This window comes from Asterias amurensis, chromosome 13, assembly GCF_032118995.1.
Source record: "Asterias amurensis chromosome 13, ASM3211899v1".
NCBI lineage: Eukaryota > Metazoa > Echinodermata > Asteroidea > Forcipulatida > Asteriidae > Asterias > Asterias amurensis.
This window is the reverse complement of record NC_092660.1, coordinates 3,188,088-3,204,796: the sequence shown is the minus strand read 5'-3', so window position 1 is coordinate 3,204,796 and position 16,709 is coordinate 3,188,088. Positions and strand designations below refer to the sequence as shown.

The window sequence follows — 16,709 nt, the reverse complement described above, 5'->3', positions numbered from 1 at the left end:
CTAGGAAATGATCTAGCAATATTTCACACATGTTATGGACTGTGGTTATTACTTAATAAAGTAAAAAAACAACTGCTTTTTGCCGTAATTTCATAGGTAATCGCTTTGATTATTTTTACAAGCATGACCACTTTTTGTATTGAATCTTCACACACTTTTTTGTCCTCTCTCAAGCTTTTCACTATACTGCTACATCTTTCTTGATGCTTAATGTGCACTTATTCTTGCTTGATTTTATGCTTTAAAGTCTTCCGTGTTCCCGTCGAAGAAGATGATGATGATCCATGTAAGCTAGACGTTTTCCCCTCCTTTCAGTGTTTGAACACTAAGTTTGCAGTGCACTTGATTTATGTTGACTTTAAGAGATCCAAGATGTTTGCTGTGGCGTGTCATGGCCTAGAGTTAAAGAGCACTGGATTCAAACTCTGGCGTTTCTGAACAGCAGAGTGTGGGTTCAAGTCCAAGGCATGCAAAAAAGCTTGTTGTCTCGTCCTTCGGATGGGACCTAAAGTTGTTGGTCTTGTGTGTTGTTGACGCACATAAAAGAACACAGTGCACTTATCCAAAAGAGAAGGGGCTTTGAAACCACATTTCCTATACATGTAATTGCTACCTTGATCCCTGGGCTCGCTAACTTGAAATACACTGGACACATTTGGTATTCACTCTAGGTATATATTCGCATAGAAACTCCCTTGGTAATGAGCAACGGAGAGCTTTGAGGAATAGCTCCCTCTGAAGTAACAAGGTTTTGATAAAGAGGCAATTTCTTGCTAAAATATTCTACCTTTCACTCAGCTAACTTCTTAGAATGCCCAAAATATACTCTCAACTTAACTAACAACATTTCCACACTTTTGCTTCTATCTTTTTTTTCTTTTCTTATGCATATAACTTATCAATATTCGTGATCAATGGATGTGTGATTTATTTATGTGACTTTTGTGACTTAAAGCACTGTAGCACCACGTCAACACTGACGTTTATTTGTTGGACTTTAGTAAACGATATTTCATATGATACAATACTATAAAAAAGATGTACTGGAAAAATAGTCGGAGAAGCCTATTGTTAAGCATCTAAAAGCACACACATTTGTGTAACTAGGGTGTGTTTTCTTTCATTAGGCACCAGAAGGAAAGACCGCTAGCAGTGCTATAAAATGGAAATCGCACAGGAAGTTAAAGCTCAAAATCCACCGTTTAGTAGCTTCATGAAATTGTGCCCATGTAATGCCCACTTCTAATTCTAGCGATAAATGCACTGGGTTCTTTATACACTTGGTTTCAGATGCCACAGTAAACTACTTCACCAGTCAGCCCATTGTCTGAACGAAAAATTGTAATTTTGGTAAAATGTCACATATTGATTGCAAATTATGGGATAATTTGTAGCCACTTTAGAATTTTGACACGTCTGAATTCATGCGGCCTGTTTCCATGGCAACAAACAACAATTAGGCCCGACCAATTTTTCTGTCTGCTTAGGAAGATGGCTAGTAACGAGGCAAAATGTACTCTACCATATTACTTTGGTAAATGTTTTGTTTTGAAGATGAAGCATCTATTAAAATCTCGAATTTTTTATCATTTCTTTGAGTGGGTTTCTTTTTGAGTGGGTTTACAAGCCAGGTTTTGGTGAGAGGAAATTAATCAAAACTTGCTTGGTGTAATATTTTAAAGACATAGTTTTTGACGCATTTGAAAGCATGTCGAGTGAAGACGTTATGTTTTTGTGAAAACAAATTCTATTTTTTTCAAATTATAAATATATGTATTTACAAAATTCTTAAAAGTACAAAAGCTCAAAGCAATTTTGTATGCAAGCAATTGATAATTTTTTAACTAAACAAAAGTGTATTTAAATTAATAATGAAATGAAATTGAACACTTGAGATGAGGAAACTTGTAGCCAGACGAAATAAAGATCCAAACATAAAGATCCAAAGCCAATGATCTCACGAAGCAACTCATTAATCATACTAGAGTTTTTTTTTACTTGGATGTCATTGCCGAATGGTCAAGCACAATGCACTCAAGCTCTGTTGTTTCTGATCCGTGTCTAGGTTCGAATCCCGGTCTTGACATTTTGTGTCCTTAAAGCCATTATACACTTTCAGCACAGAAAAAATAAAATGTTCACAGAGAATTACGAGAATTACGGATTTATATTAAACATCTCATGACACGGCAAAACGTGCGGAAACAAGGGTGGGTTTTCCCCGCTATTTTCTCCCGACTCCGATGACCGATTGAGCCTAAATTTTCACAGGTTTGTTATTTTTTATATCAGTTGTGATACACGAAGTGTGGGCCTTTGGATAATACTGTTTACCGAAAGTGTCCAATGGCTTTAAGCAAGACACTCAATCATTATTGCTTCGATCTTCAGACAGGATGTTAAGTCGTTGGTTCTGTGTGCTGTGTAATGCATGTAAAATAACCAAGTTACACGTATCAGTAACAGAAGGGGTTTGCCCCAGTGTTGCTTATTGGCTGTGGCTGCTGAATGCACTGCAGCACCTTTTCAATATCTCACAAGGGTTTGCATGAATCATCTCAGTACTAAAAATTCTCAAAAACATGTCCTAAATGTATTTAAGCACCCCCTGAGTATCTTATTGTAAGACATCAATATTACAATTATAGGAAAAGGAGGAAAAGGAAAAGGCTTGGCTTAAAATTAAAAGCAAATTTGTTCTGCGTTGACAATTCTTTTAGATTTAAGGCTGCCAATGAAACAAAAACTGCAATTAAAAACTCAAAACAATGGAAGACTCTTGGACAGTCCTTGAACAGTTCTCGGCAGTAGTGCCTGGCTCAGACCTATGCGCGCTACGCGCTATACTGAGCATGTGTGGCACGCTCGGAGCCCAAATTGCATTTCACTATATAATTATACTCTATATGTAACAACAAAACATTGATAAAAAGGGACTATTATGTCTGCTGCAGCTAGCGTCTCCAAAGTCTCTACTAAGATTAGTTTTTCTTTTCCTAATCCATTGTTCACAGTGAGAGATTTGTGGAAGAAGAGATACTTTGAGGAGAAGAAGAAGACCAACCCGCTAGAGGAGCAAGTGAACAGGCTCCGTGGTCAGCTGGATCAGCAACACAGGAAACTACTCAGCCATCTGGAAGGAAGAGGAGCCTACCAGAAAGGAGCTCCAAGAATAAATGCACCGCCTTCAAAGAAGGTAAACACCCCTAACAAATAATAAAAAAAACTACAAAAACATCCTGACTTTGCATATTTTTAATAATAATAATCATCATTATATTATTCGTTTTGATTTGACCCATACACACTGATGTGTGTTAGCACTGTATACTCAATACTTTCCCAAGTTGTGTGAACAAATCACAAGCATATTCTTTTCCTCAACACTCCAACCTGTCTCATAAAAATCATCTAAAAGAGAATGTCTCTTCCATCAACAGAATGACCACAAGATCCTGATCATCAAGACAAAGCACTCAATAGAGGACTTAAGGAGGCGAGTGGAGAACTCTAAGATGAAACTCACCTCAGAAATTAAGGTAATTATAAAGAAAAAAACCAGCCCCCCCCCCCAAAAAAAAAAAAAGAAAAGAACATTATTTGTGATTTTTGATGGTTTGTTTTGCAGAATGTACATTTCAATTTGTATTATAATAATAATAATAATACTTGTAATGCACTCATATCCACCCTGCTAGGTGTTCAAGGTGCAACCAACAAAAATTTAAAAAATTAGTTCTTGAAAACCTGTGACATAAGATAAGTTTACGCTTTGTTTGTTTTGAAAGTTGTATCCTCCTATCAAATAGACAAAGATCCACTTGGATGTTAATATAAAACAAATGATGAATGGTGGTTGTTAAGAAATTTAGAAACTAACTTGAATTATTTTTTTTTTGTAAGTATTTGTAATCCAATCTGTTTATTGGCTTTTAGTGCTGTTTGGTGGTGTTCATGAAGTTTTAAAAAACTAGTCAGAATTTTTATTTATTTTCCAGTTGCGCAACCAAGCCGAGACAGAGCTGCGAAATCTTAGGTCAGAGGTCATTCAGCGCAAGATTAACGTCACCATAAGTACCTCTAAAAGTAAACTCCAGAACACCATTGGAAGGGATGAAGCGCAGCCGTCACGCAACATGGCAACTCGGGGTACGGGTGTGTCGGTCACACCCCACGGAAGCCAAAAGAGGGGGGTCAAATTCTAAACAGGGTTTTCTGGTATGAATAGTGTGGAGAAATGGAGAACAGGCTAGTGTGCAATGAGCAGTGATGAGTTACTGCGTAATAGAAGGATTTATGGCGAATGATGTATTGTTTTTGTCTTGGATTTGTTGAGAAATATTTCCTACAAACCATGAAGTTGGGGCCCGATTTTTTAATCGATAATTACGATTACATTTAAATGGTATAAACAAACATGTTACAAACAGGTTTAAATATCTTTGCCGTCAAAAACAAATTTGCTCAAGTACTTTTTTAATACTGACCTGAAGTAGTGAAAAGTATACCAAGTAAATGTCCATGGCTTGTGTGTTTCTGAGGAGTGATAGGAGTGTGTGTATGATTGCTGCAGAAAACCATAGATTTGTGGTGATTTTTAGTTTTCGACGGACGTAGTTTAGAATGTGAAAAGTACTCATTAGCTGGGTTTGTGAGTGAACTGGAAACTGTAATTTGGAGTTGTCAACATTTCGGAAATACATGTTATTTTCACAAAAATGGCAATTCCTAAACATTTAGAAAACTGAATTATCTTTGAAATGACGCTCCTTTTTTTTTCAATTTACTTTTAGTTTGATTACAAACTTTTATCTTTGAAAACTTCATTTTAATGTTTTAAGTAATTCGTAAAATTACAAAAGTTCTCTTTGAAAATTTCTTTAATTATTTTTAAGTAATTAGTAATAGTGCAAAAAGTTAATTGCATGTGGAAATGGAAATGTGCTCTATAATGGCAATATATTGTGTATCTATAATTGTACAATACTGTAATTTACTTAATCAAACCTCATTTAGCAGAACATACACTTTTTTAAGTTAAGATTGTACAGTATATATATTTTAATTTATTCATTCAGTGCTCACTATAAATTGAATACGTGCGCTTATTGAGTTTTGTGTTATATGTTACTCTAGTTAGGTTGATGAATGCACATTTTTCTTTTTACAAATAGGAAAAACAAAGACGACAATTGTCAAAAATTCTTGTGGTTTTGGGGGAGTCTCAGTGGCAGCATACTGTCTTGGTAAATCGATTGAAATATGGTGGAATATTGCATGGTCCCAAATTTCATGAAAGCTGTTGAGCAGAAGGTGCTGCTTAGCACATTTCTTTGCTTAGCAAAAAATGAGTGGGGCATCAGTTGCAACTGGGGGGGGGAAGAGTATTTCTTGAATATGTAGCTTTCTACTTCAAACTTTTATTTTTCTTTGTTGATGTAAGCTTAGGTCAGTATTGTGGTAATTACCTAAGCAACCTGAATAAATCTTATTTTATCGACACTCTTTGGGATTAAGGTGCAATTATTTTTTATTTAAACTGCCCAAAACCAGACTCGGGTTCTTGTCTAGTTAGTCCAAGATGCCACCGTCAACGCAACGCACACTTTTCTTCTTGATTTCATTTTGGTTGATGACTGGCTGTGGTTATGAAAGCTGGAAATCAAACCAAGAGTAGCAGGCAATACAGTGAGCTAATGGTGGTAGTGAGAATAGACTTGCGCAAAGCTAGCGGGCGATACCGTGTGCTAATGGTGGTAGTGAGAATAGACTTACGCAAAGCTAGCGGGCGATACAGTGAGCTAATAGTGGTAGTGAGAATAGACTTACGTAAAGCTTGCGGGCAATACGGTGCGCTAATGGTGGTAGTGAGAATAGACTTACGCAAAGCTAGCGGGCGATACGGTGCGCTAATGGTGGTAGTGAGAATAGACTTACGCAAAGCTAGCGGGCAATAGGGGATGCTAATGGTAGTAGTGAGAACAGACTTATGCAAAGCTAGCGGGCAATAGGGGATGCTAATGGTAGTAGTGAGAATAGACTTACGCAAAGCTAGCGGGCAATAGGGGATGCTAATGGTAGTAGTGAGAATAGACTTACGCAAAGCTAGCGGGCAATAGGGGATGCTAATGGTAGTAGTGAGAATAGACTTACGCAAAGCTAGCGGGCAATAGGGGATGCTAATGGTAGTAGTGAGAATAGACTTACGCAAAGCTAGCGGGCAATAGGGGATGCTAATGGTAGTAGTGAGAATAGACTTACGCAAAGCTAGCGGGCAATAGGGGATGCTAATGGTAGTAGTGAGAATAGACTTACGCAAAGCTAGCGGGCAATAGGGGATGCTAATGGTAGTAGTGAGAATAGACTTGCGCAAAGCTAGCGGGCAATACGGGGTGCTAATGGTGAAAGTGAGAATAGACTTATGCAAAGCTAGCGGGCGATACGGTGCGCTAATGGTGGTAGTGAGAATAGACTTACGCAAAGCTAGCAGGCAATAGGGGATGCTAATGGTAGTAGTGAGAATAGACTTACGCAAAGCTAGCGGGCAATAGGGGATGCTAATGGTAGTAGTGAGAATAGACTTACGCAAAGCTAGCGGGCAATAGGGGATGCTAATGGTAGTAGTGAGAATAGACTTACGCAAAGCTAGCGGGCAATAGGGGATGCTAATGGTAGTAGTGAGAATAGACTTACGCAAAGCTAGCGGCGGTACGCTGCCAATGGTAGCGAGGTTGGGAAATAATGTTACAGTGCTAGGAGCTTCACTGGGTGACGGACATGTGCGCGGTATAAGAAGCCACAATTATTATTATTAATATTATTCTGAGACGTCTGTGGATGAAGTGCTACAATATTTATACAAATAATTGAGTATATCTCCATTTCTTTTATGCATTGTAATTTCAAAATCTTTTATTCATCCATGATTATACTTAAAAAACAAATTAACTTCACAAAAAATAATTGGCACTTATCGAATGACCAGTTTTTCTGGGCATTTTACTGCAATTCTCCACAATTGTGTACCCACAAAGCACCAAGATGTGTCGTTCATCACACATTGCTTAGCAATTAAAATTGTATTAGCAGTTAAGATCAATCTTAGCTCTATGTGGAATTGAACCCTGCTTGTAAACACCAGTTAAAGTTTGGTAGAGTGGCAAAAAACGCAAATGTTGGAAGAATTTGCCTGGGGTACATACAAAATAACACTTTTAAGACCATTTCTGTATAATCACTTGAAATACTTTCGCCTTGTTAAAATGTCTGGAAACAAAATTATCCAGTTATGCTGTTTGTTTTAGAAACATAGAGAATATAATAACATATAAACATTAATGTCTGGAACATTGGAAAATATCAATGTAGGTCATGACCTTTGACCTTTTCGGTTGAGTGGCAGTAGGTCGGATCCATAGAGTTATATATAAGAACTAGAGGATGCCCTTTAGTTCTTATATATAACTCTATGGTCAGATCCTGCAGCCATTTGTGGCTGCTATGTATTTTGCACAAGCCGTTCACGACCGCTATGGTTTTTTAAAGAGTTAATGTAAGTTGTGAAATGTTACCCAGCAGTAATGACATACCACTGCAGTTTTTAAACTAGGAATTATAAAAACTGAAAACAATATTATTATGACATTTTAAATCAAGAATACAGATCCGCACAGAAAATGTTCCACCAAGCAACCAAGAAAATAATTATAAACCATGGTTGTCCTTCCTTCAGCTGTAAATTAATTCACTTCGGCAATCCACCTGCCAAAACAACTCACAATCAAGCCAATGGACATATTCATCCCAGAAGCCCCCCCCCCCCCCCCCCCCCCCCGCCCATTTTTTTTTTTACATGATCCGGGTACAGACCGTGAGAACTTTGTTTACAATAATTGTGACCTCGTACATTCTTTGAGTATTCTGGCAGGCAATATACTGCACTGGTCATATGGGAAAGTTGACATTTTGCGTCATAATTTCCACATTAAACCAAGAGTTATGAAAGTTGATAAGAATTAGACAGTGCAATCTTCATAAAACATAAGATTTTATGTTTGCTTCCATTGAGCTGTGTACAAATCTTGTCGCAGGAAGTCAGGCTCTGTGGCTCTTTCGTAAACATGTGATGTCACAGGTCACATCGTCTATATATCCACTACCTATGTATTAGTGCAAACAGACCCACCCCCCCCCACACCCACACACACATACTAGACATGGTTTACATTTAACTAATGTCACACTTTCCCAACAAGATAAATATAAACAATGGCATATACAGAATAGCATGCGTGTCCTCGGAACTATACAGTCTTTATTCGCGTATTGTTCTGTTTCTTGTAAAGTGCTGTGATACCCTATGAAAGAGTGCTCTATGAATGCATGTTATTAATATTATAATGGCAATGTAATGATCAAAAGGTCATTAAATGTAAAATGCATATAAATTTGAAAAAATAATTACAACAAAAACGAATGTTTTTGCCAAACACATACATCTCAAAGATCACTCTTGATCGATAAACCCCTTTTATCAGGATCTCAAAAACATGCAAAAGGCTTACGAAATCCATACAAATTGCAATAAGGACCCTATATTTCTGAGCAGACGCTTGGCATTTCTTTATACATGCATATTTGGATATTACTAAGCACACACTACCATCAAATGGATGTACATGCATCTGTACAGATTAAGAGGAAATAGTCCACCATGATGATCCTCATAATCATATCTGTTCCATCGGTTTCAGATCTGCTGAGACTTCAAACTCGCAGCCAGTTGCCTCGATAACGTCCTGTATCGTCGCACCCTCTGCAATCTCAATGAGCGTTAAGCCTGTCTCGCTGTCTACGTCAAAGACACACTGCAGGGGGAAACGGATCGAAGCATGTTGTTGAAATTGACTACAATTGTAACAAGCCCACATTTTGCATACTGATACTAGCGATTTAAACGCCCCCCCCCTCAAACCCTTTCGTTACTGATCTTACACATCACCATTGGCCTATTTTTTTCTCACATTCACACACCCCTACAACAACAATCACCATTTCAATTTTCTTGCTGACCTGTGGTGAAATACGTGAAACCTCAGCAAATTTTTTCTGCTATAGTAAGCTTGAGCAGTGCTATGAAATCGGGCCTCGTCCACTAATGCTCACCATTTCAAGAATCATAAACCTCCTTCCCCAACCCCAACCATACCATCTCTACCCCCAGTGGTCAACCAATCTTTCTCACTCCTGATCCCACACTCCTCTGGCTAAGGCACCTTATCAAAACTTTCCCCGGACAACTTGTGGAAGGGTTTTCCCGAAACCATTTGGGAACAATTGCTGACTCCCAGTAGATAGCAAAATCTAAGCGTGTGCGGTTTTACCAATATTAAACAAATGGCCCATAGAACTTTCCTAAAAACTGTTCATGGAGTTTACACAGAATGCACAATATTTTGTTGAGGGATAACAAATTAGCTCCAGGAAAACTTTTCCGCAAGTTATCCGGGAAAAGTTTAGATAAAGTTCCTAACAATGCTCACCATTTCAGTGATGATTCTATCCACGCACTGCGTACCCGTCAGAGGTAGAGTGCAGGAGTCTAAGATTTTATGCTTTCCTCCTTTGGCCTGATGCTCCATAGTCACGACTACTTTGGTGCGATCTGCCGAGACCAGATCCATAGCTCCGCCCATCCCCTTCACCATCTTACCCTATTAACAAAATTAAATAAATACAAATATATATAATAATAACAGTGGCTTCTTATATAGCGTGCATATCCGTCACTCAGTGATGCTCAAGGCGCTTTAACAAACAATATTTTCCTGCAAGACTATGAGTAACCGAAACAATTTTAAATGCACATTAAAACAGCTTTAAAAAAATTATAAAAATCACAAAATAAATACTTAATCGTATTTTTTTTAAAATAACCAAAGTCTGAAGCACTATCAAGTCTAAAACAATAAAACATCCGCATGAATCCCGGGAATAAATTGCTCACCGGTATCATCCAGTTGGCCAGATCTCCATATTTAGAAACTTGCATAGCGCCGAGAACCGTCAGATCAACATGACCCCTGGATAAAAAAGAAGGTTAAATATTGTTATGGAGTGCAGTTGGTTGGCTCCAGGGCCCATTTTCATAGCCCTGCTTAACGGTAAGAAAATTTGCGTGCTTACTGTAGCAGAACAATTTGCTTAAAGGGAAGGTACACGTTGGGTAATTACTCAAAACAAATATTAACTTAAAAACTGACTTGGTAACGAGCATCGGAGAGCTGTTTAGCAGTATAAAACGTGGAAAATGACTCCCTCTGAAGTAATGTAGTTTTTGAGAAAGAGGATATTTCTCACTAAAATAATAAAAGACTTCTAGCTAGAAGTCTTTTATTCCTTTCCTCTATTCATAAAGTGAAATCCATTTTAAGTGTTACAATATCAAATGCCTTCTCCAGAAGTCGATCAGAGCATACTGATCGAAATTGCGAGTTCAAACCAACAGTTCGTTTCAGAACCACCCTAACTCATTTAGAGATTATCATTACATGGTGTTACCGCAAACCTTTCTATATGGTATTTCCGCCATGCAAAGTTTCAAATCCTACAAATGTTTTTGTGTTATGTTTATGGAGAAACATGAAGCACCCTACCCTCTAATCATTGCAAAGGAGTCGTCACTAGAGAAGAACGAGGCACCAGGGAGGACGGTTACCGTCTCCTTACCGGCATTGATCAGATCGGCATCTTCCTCACCCTTCCTTGGAAATGGACCCTGGACACAAAGACATGAACATAGGGTGTCATTGCAGAGTGGCTTAGAGCATCAAATTTAAGTTCTGGTGGTTAAGTCATCGGAGTGTGGGTTCGAATCCAGGTCATGACACGTGTGTCCATGAGCAAGATACTTTACTATAATTGCTTCTCTTCACCTAGGGGCATAAATGGGTACCTGCTAGGACTTTGTTGTGTTGTGATTGGTCAATAAACAATAGGGCGGAGCTTAATGGATCAATCTATTGTGACGGTACATGTACTTACCAATCCGAGTACGCCATTTTCACTCTGTAAAAGAACCTTAACACCAGGTTTGATGTAATTACTAGCCAGCATTGGCATTCCAATACCGAGATTAGCTGATGAAAACATTTCAGTTAAGGGTGCATCTCAGGAAACATGAGTGAAGTTTCAACTTGAAAGAACAGAAATTTTGTTATCAGCACGGCACTCACCTTGCGCAAAACAATGCATAGCGCCCTCATGTGATAGTCAATGCAAAGTAAATAACTTAAATGGGGTATGCAAACACAACATACATAACTTCAAGTACGGATTATTTTTCATTTGACTATCCTTTTTGACTATGAGTATGAGTGAGTATTTGCTAGCCTAGTACGAGTAGGTGTTTGAGTAAGAGTACAAATGCCATCAAAATGGTACTCGAGCACAAGTACCATGTAATAATAATAATAATAATAATTATAAAAACCAGCCTCAGTGCACTATTATGTACAAAAATAGAGTTAGACTAAAGTCATTTTGCAGAAAAATTGTCCAAAAGTTACAAGTCCTGCGGCCGATTCCACGAAACGCTAGGATTAATCCTAACTCGAGTTAGGACAAGCAAACCGTCTCAACTTAGGATGGGTTCAATGCGTCCTACGTATTTGGATATGGAACTGAACCCGTCCTAAGTCCTAAGATGATTCCTAAGTTAGGAAGAGTTTGGTGAAATCGACGGCTGCAATACTTGATAAAAGGATACCATACATTCCGTCTGTGAACTCCAGCGCTGCTCTTCGGATAATTCTCTCTCTCATCATCGCTGCTTCAGACTTGTTCTCTTCACTTGCTTCATCTTTCCTCAGCGTTAGCCTCTGTGAAATAAGATCAGTATTATAGACTGGGCAGTTAGTACAATTATTATTGAGTTGAACCTTGCACTGGCATCACCAGTCTACTGTTTGACCATGGTCTGCCATTTTGCCCAACTTTAGTGGTCTGACGTTTCGACCCTTCTGCTTCTGGTGGGACAATAACGTTTATAAATAACATAACTTATCTACCTATCTATCTATCTATCTATGTCATTTGAAATGACCACCACAAGTAATTGTTACACACATCTACAATCTTTTCAGAGGAACAAACATTTGCCAATCTAAACCCTTATCTTAAGAACTTATAAAATTCAAACTGCACCTCTATTCTTTTCTCAAACTTCTCTCCCTTGACGATTCGATGGACATAGATGCTGGGTACGTGGATGTCATCGGGGGCAAAGGTTCCAACATCCACAATTTCCTCGACCTGGGACACACAAAATAATAATTTTGAGTAAGAGGGACAGTCCACATAAATCTTATGGCTCATGTGTATCGCTTACTGTTTTTAAATGGGTGAATGGCTGTTCTGATACCAGGGGTGAGAGTCATTACTAAAGAAAAAGTCTGAAACTTGGATACAAATTCAAAGGTTTGTTGAAATGATGCCATTTCTACTGTTTGGTAACCCCTGGGGTTATAGATTCAAAGGAGCTTTTGGAAACAGTATCCAAAGCACCAGAGAAATAGACCAATGAGCAGGATTTCTTTATTTGTTGAAAAAAATATTGTCTGATTTTCTTTAGAATTTGTTATTACTATCACAGGACTCGGGAAAGTACTGAGTATACAGTGCTAACACACATCGGTGTATGCGTAAAAATCAAAATTAATATTTGTATACCCGATGCAAATTTAACATAGTATATTATTATTATTATTTATGTTATGTGTCCATCCCTCAACGCTTAGTTAATGGTATAAAGCGCTATATAAATGCATGCTATTATATTATTACTATTATTATTATTATTATTATTATTATTATTATTATTATTATTATTATTACAAAAAGTACCCAAACCCTTTAAGGAAGCATCTCAAAACTTCACCTCAGCTATGGTGACTTTGGCAGCCCGTGCCATAGCGGGGTTGAAATTCCTAGCGGTTTTTCTGAAGATGAGGTTGCCAGCTCGGTCTGCTTTCCATGCCTTGATGAGGGCAAAGTCACCAGTTATTGCCTTCTCCATAATGAAGTCTCTTCCATTGAACTGCCTCGCCTACAACAAAAAAAGTCAATGATATAATAAATGATAAATTTTCATATGATATTTTATGTCTCATGGGGCTGTCAAGGCCAAGCAGATGAGAGCACTGGACTCGAGCACTGGTGTTTGTGTTCAGCAGAGTTTGGGTTTGAGTCCCGGTCATGACACCCGGTCCCTGAGCAAGACACTTAACTATAGTTGCTTCTCTCCTGCCACCCAGGGGTAAATAGGTACCTGTGAGGGCAGAGATGGTTCTTGTGAATGATTTAGCCGAGTAGCGCATATTTGTTGCACAGGCTGTATACTCCCCAGGAAGCTGAGATGGTTTAAGAAATGGACAATTGACTACGGGTAAAACTGTTGGAAGCGCTTAATGCCCTCTGGGAGTGTCGTGCGCTTTATAAATACATTATTTCATTCATTCATTCATTCAATGGTTTATTAAAATTCTATTCAATTCGCTGCCAGCAGCAGAATTACATGAACAGTGACACAGTTAAAAATTTGGAGTAAAACATTACATTACTATTTAAAATTGCCTAAATCTTACACAGAAAAACTGAGATGGAGAAGTACTGTACACTCCTATATTTAAAGTGGAACATAAGAGTACCGGTAATTTAAGTGCAGATTTACCTCTCTGGGTTCGCTCGTGATCTCTACAGTGCCTCCATCACCGTATTTGATCGGTGCTCCTCCTAAATGCACCAAGGTCCCAAAGGCTGTTGGAGTGAAGAAAGCTGGTATACCCGCTCCACCAGCACGGATTCTCTCTGCTAGGGTACCCTGGAAATAACAAGTCAAATAATTTCAGGGAAATAAGAAAGTGCCCGTAAAGTTGGATCGGTAGGAACATTCTAAATGTGTGCACATAGACCATTCCATTTGACCGCCGGAACGTTCCATTGGGATATCAAAAATACTCATGCGCAAATTCACTTGGGTTGCTCCCTATTACTTCTGTCCAATGAATTGGGGACAATTTGTGGAAGGCACTTTGAAGCAATGATTTCTGATGCCCAATAAATGCCTGTTATCATTTTTATTTTTGTCATTTTTGAGAGGAATTTTGGAGTAAGTTGCAAGAGAATAATGAAAGAAAAATGCTGCAAAAATGTGTATGCTTTCAGATGCAAAAATAAAGGCTCCAGGCCTATTTCTCAAAAACTACGTTACTTCAGAGGGAGTCGTTTCTCTCGATGTATTATACTATCAACAGCTCTCTATTGCTTGTTACCAAGTAAGTTTTTATGCTAACAATTATTTTGAGTTATTACCTATAGTGTCCAGAGTGCCCTTAAAAATATATCGTGTCTGAATACAACAGTTCTTGATCTACCTGTGGTGTGAGTTCAACTTCCAGTTCTCCGGAGAGATACTGCCTCTCAAACTCTGCATTCTCTCCGACGTAGGATGAGACCATCCGCTTAATCTGCTTGGTCTTCAGCAGGAGACCGAGCCCAAAATCATCCACACTAACGTACAAAGAAAAAAATCATAATAAATCAATTCATTAAAGGAACACGTTGCCTTGGATCGGTCGAGTTGGTCTTTGAAAAGCGTTCTATAACCGTTTGTTGTAAAATCGGTATGGTTAGAAAGATGTTGTAAAAGTAGAATACAATGATCTACACAAATATGCCTCGAAATTGCGTGGTTTTCGTGTTACCTCGTCGACAAACACGGTCGGCCATTTATGGGGGTCAAAAACTTGACTCCCATAAATGGCCGACCGTGTTAGTCCGCGACGTAAAATGAAAACCGTACAATGTTGAGTGCTACTTGTGTGGATCATTGTAATCTACTTTTAAAACATCTTTCTAACCATATGCATTTCATAACAAACGGTTTCAAACGCTTTTCATAGACCAACTCGTCCGATCCAAGGCAACGTGTTCCTTTAATCCTCTTTTATTTTAAAGACAATTGACACTATTGGTAATTGTCAAAGACCAGTCTTCTCACTTGGTGTGTCATATTCTAGCCAAACTAATAACATAATAAGACATTGTGACATATTTTCTAGAAGTATTTACCCAGCATTGTTACTGACTGCAGTGATGTCTTTAACTCCTGATTCCAACAGACCATTGATGAGATTTTCTGGTATCCCACATAAACCAAACCCTGTAGTCAGAGGATAAAAAAATCATTTAAAAAAGGGGATTAAAAAAAAAAAGTTTTTGAACAAATGTTTTTATAGACACTTGGCACGTTTGGTAATTGTCAAAGACCAGTATTCTAACTTGGTGTGCCCAACAATATGCATAAAATAACAAACGTGTGACAATTTTGACTCAACTGTAAAGACTAGTCTTTCACAATTACCAATAGTGTCCAGTGTCTTTCAAAGAATCAGCGTTAAAAGAATAACTTTTTGGTTTTTACCCAAAACGTTTGATAAATGCACAGGTAAACTCAGTGTGGGCCTTGAACTTTGCTCTTGACATGAAGGGACATCGCAGTTTTCCCCTTCTATGTAAATTTGTGTTGGAACCTTGCACAGGGCACCAATTTAAAAGTAAAAGCACAGGGCACCACGGCAATTGCCCGGCTACTGTCCCTGTGGTTTGATTCAGGGCCTGTACTTGGGTGACATTCATAATCCTTGGACCTATGGATAATGGGTTTTACCTCCAACCAGGAGAGTTGAGTTATCCGGGATGTCCTTCAATGCCTCCTGCGGGCTGTCGTAAAACTTAGCATTCCTGGAAAAGCCTGTTGACAAACTACGAACGCTGGTCTAGATTTGATAAATAAATAAATAGAAACAAAAACAATTTCTTTTTTTTAAATACACAATGAATAATAATATTTACAAGGAAAAGTATACTGTTTTGTCTTTCTTTATAACACTTTATTGTTATAATAAAAAAAAGTATTCAACAAGTCTTTAGCTTGATCAATCATAATTCATATCATATTTACTGAATTTTTCAATTAATTTATCATGAATGACATATTTTTATATTCATATTCATATTATATTTAGTTATTATGATGAATTGAATTGAATTGCAATTGAATTGAATGAATGGTCGTCGGAATGATTCCCCACTGGACAAACTAACCTCAACTCCGAGTCCTTTGTTTTGATTGATTGAGTTTGTTGACCATGGATGGAGGGCTTACCCGATGGAGGTAGGTAGAATTACTTTAGTTTGAATTTGATTTTTTTTAAATAGTTTTTTGACCATTTTAAAGTTTATTAAGTTAGAAATGTTACAAAATAAGGCTTATTTTATATTCTCAATGTCAGATCTAAGTATTTTAAAATCTAAACCTTAAAACTAAATCTTCAAATCCTTCAATACCTTCAAATAAACTGCAGTAGACGTCTGATGCAATAAGTTTGCGTTACGAAGTACGAGTCTACAGGACGCCGCCATGTTGGATTGTGTAGAGCTGATCACAACCTCAACGCCAAAGGTCTGTGACACAAGTTAAATGTAATGTGAAACAGAGTTCGATGTATTTTTGCTTAAGATTGAGGTTGAACAGAAATACCAAATATGTACAAGTCGCTTCAACATTTTGACCAAATTAGTGAAAATAAACACACCAATCTTGCCAATAATTGGAGAAAAATGAAGAAATATTGTGGATTGAATAGTTT

The 16,709-nt window shown here is 37.9% G+C and overlaps 2 protein-coding genes across 5 annotated transcripts in view; one reads left to right on the top strand and one right to left on the bottom strand.

Moving 5' to 3' along the window:
• The window catches only part of LOC139945817 (uncharacterized), a 31,395-nt gene extending 26,813 nt beyond the window's left edge, over window positions 1-4,582 (top strand). For all 4 annotated transcript variants that reach the window (XM_071943279.1, XM_071943280.1, XM_071943278.1 and 1 more), the window contains 3 exons: window positions 3,015-3,196; window positions 3,441-3,539; window positions 3,999-4,582. In XM_071943279.1, the coding sequence (XP_071799380.1) occupies window positions 3,015-3,196; window positions 3,441-3,539; window positions 3,999-4,205 (488 nt within the window). In that variant the 3' untranslated portion in view covers window positions 4,206-4,582. The remainder of the gene's footprint in view (window positions 1-3,014; window positions 3,197-3,440; window positions 3,540-3,998) is intronic.
• A 3,253-nt stretch (window positions 4,583-7,835) lies between these two features.
• LOC139945818 (succinyl-CoA:3-ketoacid coenzyme A transferase 1, mitochondrial-like) lies at window positions 7,836-16,532 on the bottom strand. Its single transcript, XM_071943281.1, has 13 exons — window positions 16,408-16,532; window positions 15,728-15,836; window positions 15,130-15,220; window positions 14,433-14,568; window positions 13,730-13,879; window positions 12,938-13,105; window positions 12,205-12,312; window positions 11,768-11,879; window positions 11,044-11,138; window positions 10,656-10,777; window positions 10,007-10,082; window positions 9,543-9,713; window positions 7,836-8,867 (listed from the first exon to the last, which is right to left on the bottom strand). Exons 1-13 carry the CDS (start codon window positions 16,480-16,482, stop codon window positions 8,730-8,732), a joined length of 1,551 nt encoding a protein of 516 aa, XP_071799382.1. The 5' UTR covers window positions 16,483-16,532; the 3' UTR covers window positions 7,836-8,729.
• Between the last annotated feature and the right edge of the window lie 177 nt (window positions 16,533-16,709).

What these genes read in the sequence shown, in the direction of transcription:
- LOC139945818 (XM_071943281.1), bottom strand. Translation starts at nt 16,482, where the DNA reads ATGGCGGCGTCCTGTAGACTCGTACTTCGTAACGCAAACTTATTGCAT. An exon ending in AAAATGGCGTACTCGGATTG is followed by an intron (nt 10,778 to 11,043) that starts GTAAGTACATGT and finishes CTTTGTGTCCAG; the next exon opens with GGTCCATTTCCAAGGAAGGG. An exon ending in ATAGAATCATCACTGAAATG is followed by an intron (nt 8,868 to 9,542) that starts GTGAGCATTGTT and finishes TTCCCCCTGCAG; the next exon opens with TGTGTCTTTGACGTAGACAG.